General features: G+C 36.9%; 1 protein-coding gene across 3 annotated transcripts in view; it reads right to left on the reverse strand.

Moving 5' to 3' along the window:
- The window catches only part of CATSPERB (cation channel sperm associated auxiliary subunit beta), a 191,023-nt gene that overhangs the window by 164,156 nt on the left and 6,232 nt on the right, over positions 1–20,635 (reverse strand). For all 3 annotated transcript variants that reach the window (XM_064375157.1, XM_064375158.1, XM_064375159.1), the window contains exon 2: positions 20,209–20,334. In XM_064375157.1, the coding sequence (XP_064231227.1) occupies positions 20,209–20,310 (102 nt within the window). In that variant the 5' untranslated portion in view covers positions 20,311–20,334. The remainder of the gene's footprint in view (positions 1–20,208; positions 20,335–20,635) is intronic.

Raw genomic sequence — 20,635 nt, forward strand, 5'->3', positions numbered from 1 at the left:
TGAGGCAGGAGAATTGCTTGAACCCGAGAGGCAGAGGTTGCACCACTGCCCACTGCCCTCCAACCGGAGCCTGGCAACAGAGCAAGACTCTGTTTCCAAAAAAAAAAAAAAAAAAAAAAGAGATCCATTTGATTGTGATGCTGAGAACATTCTCTTTTTGATGTCCTAGGTCATGACATTGGACCTCTAGGAAGGAGGAAATACATTTCCTTCATTGGACCTCCATTGGTTCTCCATTGGACTCCCAGGAAGGAGGAAGATCAAATCCAGGCAAAATAGTGTGCCAGGATTATATTTCCTCCTCTAGAGGAGGAAATAAACAGTATTTACACAGTCATTGTGGCAAACATAATCCAAGGTGACCCACAATGATTCACGTCCTTGTGTAATTCCCACCCCTTGAGTGTGAATGGGACCTGTGACTTGCTTCTGATCAATAGGATATGGTAAAGATGATGAGATATCATTCAATTAGGTTATATTACATGACAGAGGTGTGGGATGTCACTCCTATAATTATGTTTCATTAAATAAGAAGTCTTACCAGACTGCAGGGAGCCTCCTGCTGCTTTTGAAGATGCAAACAGCCATGTTGTGAGCTGCCTGTGAATAGGGCAGGGAATTGCAGCCATCTTCTAGGAGCTAAGGGTGGCCTCCAGTTAGTAAAAATCTAGGACTCAATTATACAGACTCAAGGAAGTAAATTCTGCTAACAATTTGAGCTTATAAACAAATTCTTCCCTAGTTGAACTACAGCCTTGTGAGACTCTGAACAGAGAGCTAGCCAAACTTGTGTCTGGACCAATGAAACTGAGATAACAAATCTGTACTGTTTTAAATCACTAAGTGTCTAGTAACTTACTATGCACTAATAGAGGGTATAGATCATAACTTTTTTGGAACTGCAAGTTGAGACGGCTGGCTGGCCAATTTGGCCGCTTTTACATCTTTCAATCGACAGACAAAGAAAGAGGTTACTATACTGGATAGAGTGATTGATTCTCACTACCAAGGGGTAACTGGGTTGGTACTACACAATGGGGTAGACAGAAGTATGTATGGAATACAGGAGAATCCCCCAGGGAATTGTTTAGTCTTGTGATTAAAGTCAATGGAAAACTACAACAACCCAATTCAGGCAGGACTGCTAATAACCCAGATGTTTCAAGAATGAAGGTAGAGGCCATTCCATTATGCAAAAAAACCTACAACTAGCTGAGGTGCTTGCTGAGGACAAAGGAAATATGGAATGGGCAGTAGAAGAAGGTAATCATAAATATCAGCAATGACCACATGACCAGAGGATGGCAATAGTTACGAGTATTTTCATGATTATAGTTGTGTATATAGTAACCAAATATTTTTGTTGTTTTCCCTCTCCTATTGCCTTATGATCTAGCATGTAATAGTAATGACTAATTTTATATCTCAGTACTTATGTTATAAAATATCAAAGAAGACTCAACATCACCAAGGATTTTGTATCCTCCTCTTTGGAAAGAGCCTGTTACAGTTACGCATAGATAATTGTATCATGTTAGGAAGAATTGTGACTTTGTTATTATCTTTATTTGGACATTATGATATAAGCAGATGTATATGGATGCCAAGTTGACAAAGGGTGAACTGTGATGGCTTTCTTATGTGCCATCTTGGCTAGGCTAAACTACATTCCCCAGAATTTTCTTCCTAATATGTTTCTAGTTAGGCTGGACTACAAGGGATATTTTCTTGCAAACTGGAGGACAAAAAGGGAGGGAGCAGCAATTTTGTATAAATCACATACTATCTCCCAGTTATTACTCAAACAGTAATCTAGGTCTGCTGTGAAGGGATTTTGCAGGTGCAATCACCTTCATCAGCTGGCTTTAAATTAATAAAAAAGTAAAGGATCAGATTGTAGATGGGCCTAGCTTAATCAACAATTGGAAGGCTTTTAAAAGAGGGCCTAGTTCAGAGACACCAAGCTTCAGCTTGGGCCCATGGGTTCCAGCCCACGTGTGATCTTCCCTTTCTGACTGCCTGCCCTATAGACTTCAGGCTTGCTTAGTTAGTCCTCGCAATTGTATTAGTTCATTCCTTATAATAAACAAACTGGAGTGTATGTACACATATGTAAATATGTACACATACTTTTATATATTGATATTATATACTGTATGCATTTATGTAACATATGTAATAAATAGCATTTACATTATTATGACTGTGACACTGTTCAACTAGAGAAGCAGAACCATATATATACATGATCTCTTACTGGTTCTGCTTCTCTGGTTGAATTCTGGAACAACCATAATAATGTAAATGTCAATTATCTGTATTCAATATTTAAACTAAACTTAGTAACAAAGGATATGTTGGCAAGTCAAGAAATAGAGGAATCAGCACATTTTATAATCATTAGGACACAGAAACGGGTAGAAGAGGATACCTCTGCAAAGTGAGACTAAGGCAAGAGCTGACTGGAACTCCAAACTATTGCTTTCGCCATTAGTTCTTCTGTCCTACGTTGTTCCTATACATACATCTCCAAATAAAAGAAAACAGCTTTAAAAAGATATACATTCTCCTCCCCACTGGACAATATAGATTAGAAAAGAGGAGTTGGGATTCTACAGTTAGATTTCTTGGATTCTTATTCCTGTGGTCTTTATTAATGATGTCACATTGAAAAGGTTACTTAACCTCTTTAACCCCCAGTTTCCTTATCTGGGGGGGATAATACTGCTATTTACCTCACACTGTGTATGAGCGTGTGTGTGTGTGTGTGTGTGTGTACACACATATATATACTTTCACTTGCACTTTACTTAAATGGTAGCTTACTGTTCACCCTATTATTTTCTTTATTTTGAGCCTAACAATACATGTGGGAGAGCGTTCCTTATAGCTGCCCCATTCTTTTTAGTAGCTGCCTATTATTCCATTGTGTGGATGTTCTGTTCTATAGCCATCTATTGATAAGACATTTCAGTCATTTTCAATCTTTTGCTATCACAAAAAATATTCTCCTCTCTATGTCATTTAATGTGTATACTATAGGTATATAATAGACTCCTAGGAATAAAATTGCTGTGTTAAGAGAAATGTGCTTTTAAAATGTTGGTAATATCAAATTGTCCTCCACTGCTGCCGTGGAGTCAGTATGCAAGAGTGTGTTTCTCCATACCCTCACCAAGTGCTATTAGGTCTCAAAAGCATTCTATCATCGTTAACTTTGCATTTCTCACATTGTATACCTCCTTTCTTCTGAACTGTTTGCTCATGGGTTTTGTCCATTTTTTGTGGGTTGTTAATCTTTTTCTTATTGATTTGTAAATGTTTTTATATGTTAAGAAAATTAGCCCCTTTTCTGTAAGTTGAACTATAAAAAAAAATCCTCCATCTGTCCTTTGTCTTTTGACTTTTTAAACAGTGATGTGATATTTTTTCTTGTAGTTAAATAAATGGATTTTCTCTTTTATGTTTTGGTAATTTATGGTTTTATTTTCTTGATGTGGTATTTTCGATTCATCTGGAAATCATTTTGGCATGATCTGTGAAGTAGAGATCCAACTTTTTTTTTTCAGCTGTCTACTCAGTTGTCCCAACACCATTTACTGAATAACTCATTTTTTCTTCACCGCCTTAAAATAAAACCTTCATTTAATTGCTACATATATTTGGATCTATTTTTGAATTTTCTAGTCTATTTCTTTGAATTGTTGAACTACTCATGTGACAATATCTCATTATTTTCATTATTGTAGAACAAGTTTTTGTTTGTTTTTTTTTGCATCAGCTTGTCCAGTTCTGAACAAAAATAAAAATAAAAATAGTCTTTTGGAGTCAGTTAGCTTTACTTAAGGAGAATTCATATTATGATGGCACTGCATTTTTCTATCCAAATGTGGCAATGCCTTTGCATTTCTTTAAGTTTTCTTTTTTGTTTTCTCCATGGTGTTTTATAAGTTTCTTCATACAGATTCTTTGTTTAGTTTTAGACATTCATATGTTCCATGCTGTCTATTTCTTTCATCTTTTTTAGAGCTATAGAATGAGATCATTTCCTCTATCACCTCTTTTAACTGTTGTTCTTTCTCTATTTGAGGTTTCTGTTTCTGTGCTTTTTGTTTCAGTGACCTTACTGAATAATTCTACTAGTTGGTCTTTCAGTTGATTCCTGGGGTCTGAAAATATTGGTATGATTTCTTTTTTTTTATTATCTAAGTCTGCATTTTAGTTTTTGAATTTTTTATTTTTTAAATTGACAAAATTGTATATATCTATGGTTCATGACAAGATTGTTTTGGTACACATATACATTGTGGAATGACTAAATCAAGCTAAGATAGGCATTATCTCACATTATGTTTTTGTGGTAAGAACACTTAAAATCCATTCTCAGCAATTTTCAAGTATACACAATTCTATATTGTTATTAAATATGGTCACCATGATATACAACAGATCTCTTGAATTTATTCCTACTGTCTAACTGAAACTTTGTGTCCTTTGACTAACAAACTGTCAATCCCTTAAGCCTCAGCCTGTGGTAATCACCATTCTCTACCTCTATAAGTTCTACTAATTTAGATTCCACATGTAAGTGAGATCATGCAGTAATTGTTTTCTGTGCCTGGTTTATTTTACTTACTGTAATGTCCTCCTGGCTCATCCATATTGTCACAAATGATAATATTTCCTTCTTTTCAAAATAGTTGAAACTGAACCGCTTCCTTATACCTTATACAAAAATTACCTCAAGATGGATTAAAGACTTAAATGTAAAACCCAAAACCATAAAAACCCTAGAAAAAAAATCTAGGCAATATTATTCAGTACATAGGCAAGGGCAAAGACTTTATGATGAAATTGCCAAAAGTGATTGCAACAAAAGTCAAAATTGACAAATGGGGTCTAACTAAAGAGCTTCTGCACAGTTAAAGAAACTATCATCAGAGCAAATGGCAACCTACAGAATGGGAGAAAATTTTTGCAATCTACCCATCTGACAAAGGTCTAATATCCAGAATTTATAAGAAACTTAAACAAATTTACAAGGAAAAAAAAAACATCAAAAAGTGGGCAAAGGATATGAACAGACATTTTTTTCAAAAGAAGACATTTATATAACCAACAAACACATGAAAAAAAGCTCAACATCGCTGATCTTTAGAGAAATGCAAATCAAACCCACAATTAGATACTGTCTCAGGTTGGTCAGAATGGCAATTATTAAAAAGTCAAGAAACAACAGATGCTGGCAAGGCTGTGGAGAAATAGGAGCGCTTTTACATTGTTGGTGGGAATGTAAATTATTTTTTTTTATTGTGGAGGACAGCATGGTGATTCCTCAAGAATCTAGAACCAGCAATACCATTTGACCCAGTAATCCCATTACTGAGCATATACCCAAAGGAATATAAATCATTCTATTATAAAGATACATGCATGCATATGTTCACTGCAGCACTATTTGCAATAGCAAAGACATGGAATCAATCCAAATGCCCATCAATGAGACTGGATTTTTAAAATGTGGTACATATACACCATGAAATACTGTGCAGCCATAAAAAGGAACAAGATCATGTCTTTTGCAGGAACTTAGATGGAGCTGGAAGCCATTATCCTCAGCAAACACAGGAACAGAAAACCAAACACTGCATGTTCACACTTATAAGTGGGAGCTGAACAATGAGAACACATGGACACAGGGAGGGGAACGACACACACTGGGGCTGGTTGGGGCTGGGGAAAGGGAGAGATCAGGATAAATAGTGAATGCATGCTGGGCTTAATACCTAGGTGATGAGTTGATAGGTGTAGCAAACAACCATGGCAGACATTTACCTATGTAACAAATCTGTATGTCTTGCACATGTATTCTGGAACTTAAAATTAAATTAAATTAAAAAAAATTTTTAATTACATTGGTAAGATATTAACATTTGTATAAGAAAGGGGAGAAAAGAACTCTATGTCACTGCTTAATTTTAAATTTTTAAAATCATCACTTCATTCAAAAATATTTATTAAATGTGTGTACATTTCATTAGTTTTGGAATAAAACACCGACATAACCTTACATTTATAGAACTTATACTCTAGTAAGGGAAAGAGACAAAAATTAGTAAAAATTTGAGTAAATTAATAGAAGATCATGACTAGTATTGTGCAATGACCAAGAATAATGATGTAAGAGGTATGTGCTACTGAGGGGATGCATTTGAGCATTGAAAGGTATGCATGATTGATGGAATGCCTCTTTGAGATGACACCTAAACTAAAAGATGAGAAGGAGACTTTCTGGTGAAGAGTTATGTACTTAAGGGGTGGCACTAGAGGGAGTGGTTGTGGAAGGCAGAGGGAACAGCACATGAACTCCTAATGACTCTTCCTCATCATATGATTCAGTATTTCAAGGTAGGATAAGGATATGTGTAATGAGAGTACACAGGGAAGTATAAAGATGATCTTATTGGGATAGGGAAGGCTTCCCAGAATTCTTCTTTTCTTTTTTTGAGATGAAGTCTCGCTCTATCGCCGAGGCTGGAAGCAATGGCACCATCTCGGCTCACTGCCACCTCCGCCTCCCGAGTTCAAACAATTCTCCTGCCTCAGCCGCTTGAGTAGCTGGGATTACAGGCAAGCACCATCACGCTCAACTAATTTTGTATTTTTAGTAGCGATGGGGTTTCTCCATGTTGGTCAGGCTGGTCTCGAACTCCTGACCTCAGGTGATCCGCCCACCTCGGTCTCCCAAAGCACTGGGATTACAGGTGTGAGCCACCGTGCCCAGCCGCTTCCTAGAATTCTTAAAGCTTGTGCTTTCATTTCTATGAAAATCTTTAACAGAAACATTTTCTGCATCATTTGGATGATTCCATATAACTAAGAACTACCATATAATTCTGTTGCCCAAGTATGTGTTCATGATTTTTGTGTTTGACTTTATTGTTCCAAGCCTGAATAGGAAGAACAATTTGCAGTATTCCTTCTCTTCCCACATCATCTGAATGGCCTTTTTTTCTCACATCATCTGAATGTCCTTTTCTGGTTTCTCTTCATTTCTTTAACCTATGTCTTTTAGAGAACCTCAAGACTGAGTCATTGGTACTCCTATCTAGACTCATTCCCTAAGCAAGACTGTCCAAGCTCTTAGCTTTGAATATCATGTGTATGCAAATGACTCTAAAATTTACATTTCCAGACCAAATATGGACTCTGGACTAACTCCTATATATCCAATTGCCCTCTTGAATCTCTGGATGTCTCACATTTAATGTTTAATGTGATCAAAATGTAAGTTTGCATCCTGTCCTCCTACCACAATAAACCTTCTCCTTCTCCACATTTCCTTCATCTCATCACCTATCCAGTAGCAAAAGTAAAAAAAACTTGGGAGTCATTCTTGATCCTTTCATTTGTGTTTCCAAAATTGATCTCACCTCTCATTTCTTTCCACTTACGATGCCACCACCCTAACCAAAGCAATCAGCAACTATGTTAGTCCATTCTTGCATCACCATAAACAAATACTCGGAGCTGAGTAACTTATAAAGAAAAGAGGTTTAATTGGCTTGCCATTTTGCAGACTGTACAAGCATGGTACTGGCATCTGCTTAGTTTCTGATCAGGCCTCAGGGCACTTTTACTCCTGGCAGAAGGTGACACAGAAGCAGACACGTCACATGGTGAGAGGGAGCGAGAGAGAGGTGGGAGGTGCCACGCTTTTAAACGAGCAGCTCTCACGTGAACTACCAGAGCAAGAAATCACGAATCACCAAGGGGATGGTGCTAAGCTACTCATAAGGGATCCACTCCAATCATCCAAACACCTCCCACCAAGCCCCGCCTCCAATAGGGGAATTACATTTCAACAAGAGATTTGGAGAGGACAAACATCCAAGCCATATTACCATCTATCAAATAAACTATTTCACTGCTTTCTTGATTTCTCTGCTCCCATTCTAAACATTCTCCATACAGGAATGACAATTACCTTTTTTTCTTTTTTTTTGCATTTTAGGTTTTGGGTTACATGTGAAGAACATGCAAGACTGTTGCATAGGTGCATAAGTGGCAGTGTGATTTGCTGCCTTCCTCCCCTTCACCTATATCTGGCATTTCTCCCCATGCTATCTCTCCCCAACTCCCCACCCCCCGCTGTCCCTCCTTTATTTCCCCCCAACAGACCCCAGTGTGTAGTGCTCCCCTCCCTGTGTCCATGTGTTCTCGTTGTTCAATACCCACCTATGAGTGAGAACATGCGGTGTTTGATTTTGTGTTCTTGTGTCAGTTTGCTGAGAAGGATGGTTTCCAGGTTCATCCATGTCCCTACAAAGGACGCGAACTCATCGTTTTTGATGGCTGCATAATATTCCATGGTGTGTATGTGCCACATTTTTCCTGTCCAGTCTATCATCGATGGGCATTTGGGTTGGTTCCAGGTCTTTGCTATTGTAAACTGTGCTGCAATGAACATTCGTGTGCATGTGTCCTTATAGTAGAACGATTTATAATCCTTTGGATATATACCCAGTAATGGGATTGCTGGGTCAAATGGAATTTCTATTTCTAGGTCCTTGAGGAATCTCCACACTGTCTTCCACAATGGTTGAACTAATTTACACTCCCACCGACAGTGTAAAAGTGTTCCTATTTCTCCACATCCTCTCCAGCATCTGTTGTTTCCAGATTTTTTAATGATCGCCATTCTAACTGGCGTGAGATGGTATCTCAATGTAGTTTTGATTTGCATTTCTCTAATGACCAGTGATGATGAGCATTTTTTCATATGTTTGTTGGCCTCGTGTATGTCTTCTTTGACAATTACCTTTCAAAAACCTAAATCAGAACCAAAATTTTGAAGTTTGCTTTAATGGCTTCCCATTGCAGTTAGGATAAAATAAGAATTCCTCATCATGGCCAGTGAGGCCATTTATTATGATCTGGCTCCATACTGCATTTTGAACTTCTCCAACTTCATCTCATGCTGCTTTCATTCTCCCTTCCCTCCATCGCTATGCTCCAGCCACTCAAACTAGTCTTCTTTCAATTCCTTAAACATATCAAGTTCTCTACCTGAGGGATTTTCCATATTCTCCCTCTGCCTATAAGTCTCTTGTTCTAGATCTTCACATGATTTATTTTCTCAGTGCTCAGGTCTCAGCTCAAATATCACTTTCTCAAACAGGCTTTTTTGATCATTTGAATAATCTGAAGTAAATGGCACATCTTTTAAATCTGCTCTTTTTTCTTTACAGCACTTATGTAGGTTTAAAGGCAAACTCCACATTACACAGCATGGGTTAAAGATCTACTTTATTAGGGAAAGAGAAAACTTGTAAGTAAAAGGCCGTGGTTAGTGAGAGAACAAAAGATATGGGTATCTCATTCTCCTCCTACAAGAACCACTATACTATGGGGATTTGCTTCTAGGTGGAAAGACAATGGCCTCTCTGCTATTCTCCCTGTTTATACAGCCTTAACATTAGAGGAATACACTTGGTGCCAGGCCGTCTGACTTTGACAGCCAAGCAGGCTGCTTACTGGAGTTGTTTAAGAATGCCAGCTTCCCTGCAAAGTTGAAATCATCTCTACTGATAAGACAAAGCCACCAGTCTCATAAGAATTGAGCACAGCCCCTCCCATGAAGTAGAAGAGAACACCCCAGTTCTCACTGTCCAGGAAACCTAGAGTGAGAACTCATGGCTATTTTCAGACAATCCTGCTCCTTGAACTGTAACTAATTTCTTATCTTTCTCCCTTACTCGACTGGAAGTTCCATTAATAGAGCAACCATATCTCTTTTGTCCCCTGTTGTATTCCTATTACTTAGCGAAGTGCTGGGCACATATTAGGTACTCAGTAAACACTCTTTAAATGAATGAATGGTAGATTGGGGGCAAGGGGTATAATAAAAATAGGTTCAATATTAGAAAAACACAGCTAAAACACACTAATTTTCTGTCATTAGAGTAAAACAAAAATCAGCAACTCTAGTCTGGCAGGAATGGTTCCAACTTATGAAATTATTTCTTGATTCAGGTTTCAGATCAAATCAATTCCACAGAGCTTAAAATTTGCCTCAGTGGAGAGGTATTTATGGTGTATTATGGCAACAGTAGGATGAGTCAGATACTGCTCTAGTGGCACTGACTATAAAATGTGGCACACTTGGTTGAGTCAGTCCATCAAAAACCCTTAAAAGAAAACCGTGCCTTCATATCAAACATGCTCACATGGCTGAAAAGGAGAAATTTAATTAGTCAATATACAGGTAGCAGATGATATCAGCACTCCACCCAGAGCTACTAGAATTCATTAACCTTGCATGCACATGGCTCCTGGTGTGCTTTCACCCCCACAGCCAATGCCAGTGTCGATCAGAGGGTTTCTCTTAAGCTGCCAAAGACCATTTTGCTTGAATACCTAAAGTTGCTGGAAATTTACATCTCCCAGTGGTCCTGAATGAGAATGCGATTTTGACCTCCAGGAGTCAAAGTGTCTAGAGATACTTTTGGTTGTCATAACTGGGCTGGGAAAGGTGGCTGGGAGGTTACTGGCATCTAGCACATAGAAGTCAAGATTGTAGCCAGACAGCCTACAATGTGTAGGACAGACTCCCACAACAAAAAACAATTACCCCCAAAATGTCAAGGCTAAGAAACTCCACCTCAAACAATGACTGATGGGCAGGGAAGTACACACACTCTAGTTTTTTTCTCCTGTACCTGATCTGAATAGTTCTGAGATGTGATCTACACTGTCTCCAGGGATCTCCTGAGGGACTGAGCTAAAATTACTTGCGTGGAAGTTTGCCTGACATTGTACATTGTTTGGTTTCTTTCTCCTCCCTGGCCACTTCCCCACTCCTTTACCAGTTTTTCCTGAGAACACTTCCTAATAAACTGCTTTTATACAAATCTCCATTTCAGGATTTCTTCTGGGAGAAACAACTCCAAACAATGTGTAGAAGTGGATATTAAGGAGAACTACAGATTTTATGTGCATAATATGGAGTAGATTATTCAATGGTTGGCTATACTGTAACAGAACTCATAGCTGGACAAGCCCATAAGTAGAATATCAGAGTATCTTAAACCGAGAAAGCATGGTGTCTTAGGAAAAAAACTAAATCCAAGTTCCAGTCTCACCTCTTAAGTGAGATCTCAAGTAAATCATAGCCATATGGAATATGAGAAAATAAAAACTGGATAATTATCTATGGTTCTTAAACAGGGGCAATTTTGCCCCCTAGGGAACATGTGACAATGTTTGGAGACATTTTTGGCAACCATAACTGGGGGCAGGGTGCTACTGGCATCTAGTGAGTAGAGCCCAGGGATGCTGCAAACATCTATATCATAATGCACAGGCAAGCCCCCCCTGCTCCCCACCAGCAAAGGATTATCCAGCCCAGAATGTCAATAGTGCTGAGGCTGGGAACTGCCTTAGGGAAAATTAAATTAGATATTAACCTAAGAAATTCCTGATGCTTAAAATTATTAAAGATAGGTAATGTATTATTGAAGGAGACCATAACATAGTCTCTATATATCCTTAAAAACAGCATAGACTATACATGCTTTTCTGTATGAGACTGGTAGGGACTTATTCTAAACAGATCTTGAAATGTTATGTGGGAGAACTAATAACTTATCCAAGTAGCTAGAGACAGAGGAGACAGCAGAAGAGAAACATTAACAGGTGTGCCATAATGCTGAAGACTCGACTCTCACCCATGTACTGGGATTTAAATACATTATGAGCATATCTCCAGATCCATCCATCTCCCCTGCAATCACTGAAGACGACCTCCCTCACATATCTATTAACTTCTGTATACAACTTTGGGGACAAATTTTTCTCCACTAACATCTTCCAGGAGGGAAAAAGATAGTTTCTCCAAATTATATTCAGGTAAAGATAAGAGAAAACTATTTTATAGCTAGCTTATCTGAATTAATAAAAACACTTAAATGTATAACATATTTGCTTATGAATCCAGGTTTATTCATGTGGCAGGTGGTAAGATGATGCCATACTTAACTCTGACATCACATTCCTGTTGGTCAAAACCTCTCACACCCTTTTTAAACAAAGCTGGCAGTAAAATCCAACATATTGTATAACTAACCAACATTACATATTGCTCAGAAAACTCTACACTCCCAACAGGAAATTCCAGGAATGAAAGGATTTCTGTTTCATTACTAGAAAGGTACCTTGTTCCAGTAACCACAATAGGTATGGTAAATTAAAAGATTTATTCCTAGATTGTTAATTTCTCTAAAAGTCACTTAAGAACAAACTTAAAACTTTTGAGGTTAGGTCTGACACAATGAATTCTCTTACATCTGTGGTAATACTTTTAAATATACATCAGAAACTCTTCAAAGGTGCTTAAAACTTTGAAAAACTAACTGCTATCACTTGAAAGTTAGGGTAACAGCTGAGACAGTGCCCAAGGTTTTCATTTGGTCAATTTGCCTGCCATGGATAGACCCAGTAGAGGCCTGTTTTCTGCACTTAACTCAAGTCTTACTCATCAGGAGTCAGACAATGAGAGGCACATTTTCCTCTCTGTGGTCTCTGGTAGCCTCATTAGAGGAGGACCTAGATATTATATATCACAACTTCCAACATAAGGCACTTTGACAACCTGCCGTCAACTGCCAAATCAATACATGTTTAACTGAAATGCAGAGTTTTAACTTTTTAGACCCAAGGTCTCAAAGCTGAGTATTTGCTCTTGATGATACAATTGTCAGTGTTACGGTCAGTAGCAAAGCATACATTTTAAGTTGATTTGTAGTGTTCAAAGTTACTAAATGCAAAAATTAAAAAACTAAATAACAACAATTTTTTGTTGCTCCTATTATGTTTTAAATCTTGGGGGACATTGTATGTCATCAAAGAAGTAAAATGAACATTAATTGAGATTCTACTCCAAATTATCCAATATGTTTAAGTAAAATGCATTCAATTATTGAAGTGGTTGGGGTGGTGGGCAATTGAAGGTACCGATTTAAATGAAGCCTATTTTACTCCCATTTGTGGTATTTAAAAAATAATAAACTTAAAAATGAGGTTTACTTTTATTCTTTACAAATTTGACGTGTCAATCTTAAGACAACAAAAGTTTGCACACCCTCATTTTAAGATTTCTAGCCATATTAAAATAATCTCATTTCATTACTCAAAAAGAACACATAGGGAAGAGAATGAATATAATTCAAGTAGATGTGTTTCTAATCGGTTAAAAAATGGTTAAGCAGGCCAGGTGCAGGGGCTCACACCTGTAAATCCCAGCACTTTGGGAGGCTGAGATGGGTGGATCACAAGGTCAGGAGTTCGAAACCAGCCTGGCCAACATGGTGAAACCCCGTCTCTACTAAAAATACAAAAATAAGCTGGGCATGGTGGTGAGTGATGGTAATCCCAGCTACTTGGGAGGCTGAAGTAGGAGAATGGTTTGAACCCAGAAGGCAGAGGTTGCAGTGAGCCAAGATCATGCCATTGCACTCCAGCCTGGGCAACAGGAACAAAACCCTGTCTCAAAAAAGAAAAAAAAGGTTAAGCAAATGATGTTCAAAATATACTTATTAAAGGAACAGCACCTAAAAGTAGGCAGTGAGGCAATGTTTGCTTTAAGAATTTTATCAATAACTAGGGCAAAGAGCAAAATCATTATCAAATTTTGCATTACACAAAAGCAATGGCTTATTACCTTGTTAACATTTGATATTTCTATATATCTTCTTCTCTAGTTGAAATGGGCAATGATTTGTATTATAAGGATGTTATACATTCTAAAATGATTTAAGCCAAAAGATTACCTTTAATACATTACTTCTAGATATAATAGGTACTTGATGTCTGTTGAATCAAAGACTACTAAACTAGACATCAGGAAACATGAATCCTTGATCTTACTCAACAAACACCATATTTGCATCCTCAGGAAAAAAAAAATCCCACACTAATGAAGGTAAATTTAAAAGTAAGAAGCAGCAACTGGGCTGAGCACAGTGGCTCCTGCCTGTAATCCCAGCACTTTGGGATGCCAAAGTGGGAAGACTGCTTGAAGCCAGGAGTTCAAGACCAGCCTGGTCAACATGATGAAACCCTGTCTCTACTAAAAATATAAAAAAATTAGCCAGGCCTGGTGGCACACAGTTGTAATTCCAGCTACTCAGGAGGGTGAGGCACAGGAGTCATTTGAACCTGGGAGGCAGAGATTGCAGTGAGCCGAAATTGTGCCACTGCACTCTAACCTGGGCTACAGGCTAGAGACTCCGTCTCAAAAAAAAAAAAAAGGAAAGAAAGAAAAAAGAAAAAAAGCAGCAACTGTTACTCCAGATGTGAAGAAATCAGCATTATAGCATTATAATACTGGAAGTATGTAAAAACAAAGTGCTATGATATTCCCAAAGGAACACAGTCATTCTGTAGTGATGTATCTTAACCAAAAAGAAATCTTTGAAATCCAGATAGAGAATTCACAGTCCTGACTTTAAATAAGCTCAATGAGATACAAGAGAAATCTGAAATTCTGGATATGAATGACAAATTTACCCAAGAGGTAGATATCTTTAAAAAACAACAACAGAACTTCTGGAAATGAAAAATTCATTGAAGGAATTACAAAATACAATTGAAATCTTCAACAACAGACTAGACCAAACAGAAGAAAGAATCTCAGAATGTAATGACTGGTCTTTTTTTCTCACTGAATTAACACAGTAAGAAGAAAATTTTAAAAATTAGTGTTTAAAAGAATGAGGAAAGCTTTCAAGAAGTATGGGACTACATAAAACAAGTAAACCAACAAATCACAGGCATATGCAAGGGAGAAGAAAAAGCAAAAAGTTTAGAAACACTATTTGAGAAAATAATTGAGGAAAACTTCTCTAGTCTAGCAAGAGATTTAGACATCCAAGGCCAGGCACAGTGGTGACAACAACAACAAAAATACAAACAACTCCATTTAATAGTGGGTAAAGGAAGTGAAAAAACATTTTTTCAAAACAAGACCTGCAAATAGCCAGCAAGCATATGGTCATGCTGAACTGTGAGTCAATTAAACCTCTTTCCTTTATAAATTAAAAAAAAAAGAAAGAAAGAAAAAATGGTTAACATAATTAATCTTCAGAGAAATGCAAATTAAAACCACCATGAGATAATCTCACACCAGTTTAAATGGCTACTATTAAAAAGTTTTTTAAAAAAAATAGATGTTGATGAGAATGTGGACAAAAGGGAATGCTTAGATACTATTGGTGGGAATGTAAATTAGTATAACCTCTATGAAAAGCCATATGGAGATTTCTCAAATAAGTAAAAACAGAACTACTATTCAATCCAGTAATCTCACTACTGTTTAATCTACCCAAAGGAAGTCATAGTAAAAAGTCATATAAAAGATATACCTGCACTCATATGTTTATGGCAGCACTATTCACAATAGCAAAGACATAGACTCAACCTAAGTGGTGTCCATCAGCAGATGATTTCATAAAGGAAATATGGTAGATGTATATACACTACATCTATATACATCTATATAATTATATATATATTAATGTGCTGAAAATGTGTCCATATATACACATTAATATATTCATATGTTATATATTTAAAGAAACATTTATATATTTATATATACAATTATATATATAAAAAGACACAAGGGAATTGTTGTAATAAAATACCTGTTTCTTTCTTTCCCTTTTTTTTTTTTTTTAAATTTTTATTGGTAGAGATGGAGCCTCACTATGTGGCCCAGGCTGGTCTCAAACTCCTGACCTCAAGTGATCCTCCTACCTCAGTCCTTTAAAGTGTTGATATTACAGGTATGAACCACCATATCTGTTAAAATACCTGTTCTGTCCTTATATGCTCCTCACATTCTCTAGCAAGTTTTCCATTTTTATCACAGGGTCACTGAAAAGTGTCATAAGTGCACTTTTCATACTATCTGGCATCACTGTATTTATCCAAAAGTGACAACTTATATTTACATATGTATATATTATAAATGTATATAATGTTAGAGATTATTATATTGTATATTAATATAAATTATATATAATATATATAATTTATATATACACATATAAATTGTTGTTATAAAATACTTGTGGATGGCTAGGCATGGGAGTTCACACCTGTAATCCCAGCACTGTGGGAGGCTGAGGCAGGCAGATCACTTGAAGCCAGCAGTTCAAGACCAGCCTGGCCAACATGGTAAAACCCCGTCTCTACTAAAAATGCTAAAATTATCCTGACATGGTGGCACATGCCTATAGTCCCAGTTACTTGGGAGGCTGAGGCAGGAGAATTGATTGAACCAAGGAGGTGGAGGTTGCAGTGAGCCAACATTGTACCACTGTACACCAGCCTGGGTAACAGAGTAAAACTCTGTGTCAAAATAAAGTACCTAGGGTATAATATATTACATATATATATATACACACACACACACACACACACCACACACACACACCACACACACACACAAACATATAATATACATAATGGAATACTACTCAGCCGCAGAAAGTACTATAATATCTTTTTCAGCAACATGGATGGAACAGGAAGCCATCATCTTATGTGAAATAACTCAGAAATAGAAAGTCAAATACCAAATATTTTTACTTATAAGTGGGAGCTAAACAATATGTATACATGGACATAGAGTATGGAATAATAAACACTGGTAACTCAGAACGGTGGAAAGGTGAGGACAGATGAAGGATGAGAAATTAACAAATACAATGTACATTATTTCAGTGATGATTACACTAAAAGCCCAGACTTCACAACTGCATAATATACCCATGTAACAAAACTGCACTTGTACCTCTTCCATTTATACAAAAATATAAACTATTTCTCATGTGCTTATTATTTTCTTTGGGTATGGACATTAAATTAACCTCTTCAAACGGACATGATTTTACTTATGACCAATTGGCTTCATAATGGTACATGATATTTTACTCTTATTTTTCTGTATTCCTAAAAACTTGAACTTTATTTGTCTTTATTTGTTTTCTCATTATTACTATCATAACAAAGTTATTTAGAATCTTAACAGATAAAGGCTTTTCCATGAGTGTAAATTTCCAGATGTTTTTTATAGGTGTATTTTGGTAAACTTCTCTCCAAAAACACTTTCTGGATGGTTTGTATAATTGTGACTTTGTCCTAGATAGCATAAGAAGCAAAGATAAACTCAGATTAAATACTTGTGGATGGCTAGGTATGGGGGTTCACACCTGTAATCCCAGCACTGTGGGAGGCTGAGGCAGGCAGATCATTTGAGGTCAGGAGTTCAAGACAAGCCTGGCCAACATGGTAAAACCCCGTCTCTACTAAAAATGCTAAAATTTACGCAAGTAAATACTTGAGTAGCTTTAGCTCTAAGAACTTGTAACTTTCTCTAGCAAATACTGCTGTAATGTGTTAAATTGATGGCAGCCATTCTGCCACTCTGGTTAAAAATGCAAATAGTAAGTTACTTTTAGATGACTTGTTAGCAACACTACCCCCTACAAAAGGGTGAAAGACATCACTGAATAAAAGAATGTTACATTTTAGATAACATTGTGAACATTATGAATCTCATAATAAAGAAACCCTACTTCTGAAACTTGCAAAAAATATTGTGACATTACAGAGAATATCAGCAAATCTTTAAAATATAACACTATTATAAGATTGGATTTCTTTCAAACAGCACTACACCACACTTGACATGAAAAATCTACTTCTTACCATTTTCTTCCCAAGGCAAAAAAATGATAAACCATTGTCACTTTTGGATAAATACAGTGATGCCAGATACAATAGTATCAAAAGTATACTTACAACACTTTCCAGTGACCCTGCAATATAAACAGAAAACTTGCTAGAGAATGTCAGGAGCATATAAAGACAGAAACAGGTATTTTGACAGATGTAATCCCTATAATCCCACTACTTTAACAGGCTGAGATAGGAGGATTACTTGAGGCCAGGAGTTTGAGACCAGCCTGGGCCACATAACAAGGCTCCATCTCTACCAAAAAAAAAAAAAAGAAGAAGAAGAAGAAGAAGAAAATAAAAAAGAAACGGTTATTTTATAACAATTTCCTCATGTCTTTAGAAAACATATCACTGGTTAAAATCTCTCAGTTCCAGGCATCCAAATTCCAAACTGACATAGTCTTGGGAAGCAGATTCACATATGATGATGACCTGAAATAGTCTTTGACAAACCAGAGAGGTATTCTATGCTAATAATTTTCTCTTACTTTCCTTGTGGTATGAAGCCTACCAACCTACAATAAAACTACAATAAAAACCCCGTTTAGTTTCCTTATCCTTTGAATGACAATGCCATATTTGCCATGCTAGCTAATGGAACCCCCATACCCCAGAAACAGTTTCTCGAAAGTGAAGAAATATGTTAGGGAAGGAATAATCAAGTATACCAAATACTTCAAATGCTATTGATAGATGAAATTTTGCAAACCTACAGACTTCAGACAGACATTTATTACCAAAGAGTGGAGAGAACTCCTAAAACTGCACTTCGGATGACTCGGGTATGATGTCTGGGAGACATCATAAAACGGGATTTTAACTTAGCAAGCTGAAATCTCATCAATTAAATGACAACTTGTCTGGCCAAAGATTCCCAAAGGTGGGAATGGTTAGAATGAAATACAGCAAAAGGGATAGTCAAAGAAACAGAATAAACAGTGTGAGTACTGTGCTCTCCAAGAGAAAGACACTAAATCTGGGCATCTGACAGTAAGGATCTTCAGCACATTGCCGCTTGAGGTGAGATGTTACACTGGCTGCACCGTGGCCTGGATAATACCTCTGTCTACAATCCACTTCCCTTTGCTTTGATTACATGCTCCCCAAACAATTACCTGGCTTCTAAAATTCAACTTCATGCATGCCTTGACATAACACAGAGGTGCCGTAAAGGTAGACATAAATATTTATATCATTGTAAGGGACTATCTTCCATTTATAAATTAGAAAACTGGTATTACAGTTTGCTCATCAGACTTTGGAAAGTTTTATTAGCTGAACTAATTCCCCCAATTTATTAGCGTCCTGATGAAATTGAAATCCAAGACTTGTAAAACTGGGGGCCTAGACGCAAGGAATGTGAAGCCATCCTGAGTTGTTTTGGTCTCCCCAAGTTATTCTCACCTCCCTTCTCAAACAACAACCAATTTATCTACTTGTCTTATACCAACAAATGACAATCACACAGGGTCCTGAAAAGATTTCTTATTTCTGCTTTACAAATTAGTATTTTGAGTGGTTAAACCAAAAATTTCCAAAAGTGGCCCAAAGACCAAAAGATTAGTATCTTCCAACATCTTGATTTTAAAAATATAAATACATCTAGTTCATTTTCCTCACTCCTGGGGCATAGAAATTATCTAGGCAGTAAGATAAATAAGGAAAAAGTGATTAAGAAATTCAAAAGAACAAATGACATTTTCCTTTGTGAACGGCCTGAAGATAAAACTACACAGACTAGGTATGTGTATGTATTTCACTATGTTCTACCTACTTCAATAATTGGGGGCTTTTTTCAAGATTCACAAGCTAGGTACAAATTACTGCTAGTGTGACTCACTATTAGTGATGGAAATGTGTCATACAGATATGCTGGGGAAGAAAAAAGGTCAAGAACCATTTTCTTTCATACACCCAGGTAAACCATAAAGGGAAATTTTTTTTAACCTTATCAGCTTTCAAGAAGGAAGTAGGGATAAAAACTCCTTGAGAATTCATCATTTATTATCACATAACAGAGACACACTGCTAGACACAATGAGCAGATCTGGCTCTGTACAACCATATAGAACCTAAGCCAAAGAACCCACGGCATTATCCCAAACATTTTACTGTTTTGTTTTGTCTACAACTTAGTTTCTTCTGGACTAGGAAAGGAAAAACTTCCTTATTTGTCAAGCTTAGTTTTTTTCTGGACTGGGAAAAGAAACAAACTTGACTGTGATCAAATCCATGACAATGTTTCCATCACTCTTCCTACCCTGTTGATCATTTATTTCTCTCACTTTCAGGAAAATAGATGTCATTTTTCTAATTCTTCAAGATAAATGGCATGTGTATTGTATGTTCAGGTATATGCACACACACACACATCATCATAAGCAAAATCCTACCACTTACAGTCATTTTCTTGACCCTCGATGTGACCATTCCCCTGTAAAAGCCCATATCTTTAGGTAACCTCAAGAGTAGATGCCATAATCTCCTTGGTTTACTTTTCATCCTTCTTTTCACCTTGACTATAGGCTGCAAAAAAAAAAAAAAAATCAAAATGTCTTTAAAGAAAGAAAGAATAAAATGTTTTAAGAAAAAAACTTCAATGTGCCAGAGAAGAAACTGTATTTAGATAATGAACAACCTAGTTTTAACATTTTGAGAAAATGCTTTTGATCCCTTTTACTTTTCCTTCTTTTCTCCTCCAGCCTTAAAAGACAGAAAAGGGGCCAGGTGCAGTGGCTCACACCTGTAATCCTAGCACTTTGGGAGGCCGAGGAGGATGGATCACAAGGTCAAGAGATTGAGACCATCCTGGCCAACGTGGTGAAAC

The sequence above is a fragment of the Aotus nancymaae genome, unplaced genomic scaffold, assembly GCF_030222135.1.
Source record: "Aotus nancymaae isolate 86718 unplaced genomic scaffold, 86718_ANA_hifiasm-v0.15.2.pri h1tg000011l, whole genome shotgun sequence".
Classification (NCBI taxonomy): Eukaryota; Metazoa; Chordata; class Mammalia; order Primates; family Aotidae; genus Aotus; species Aotus nancymaae.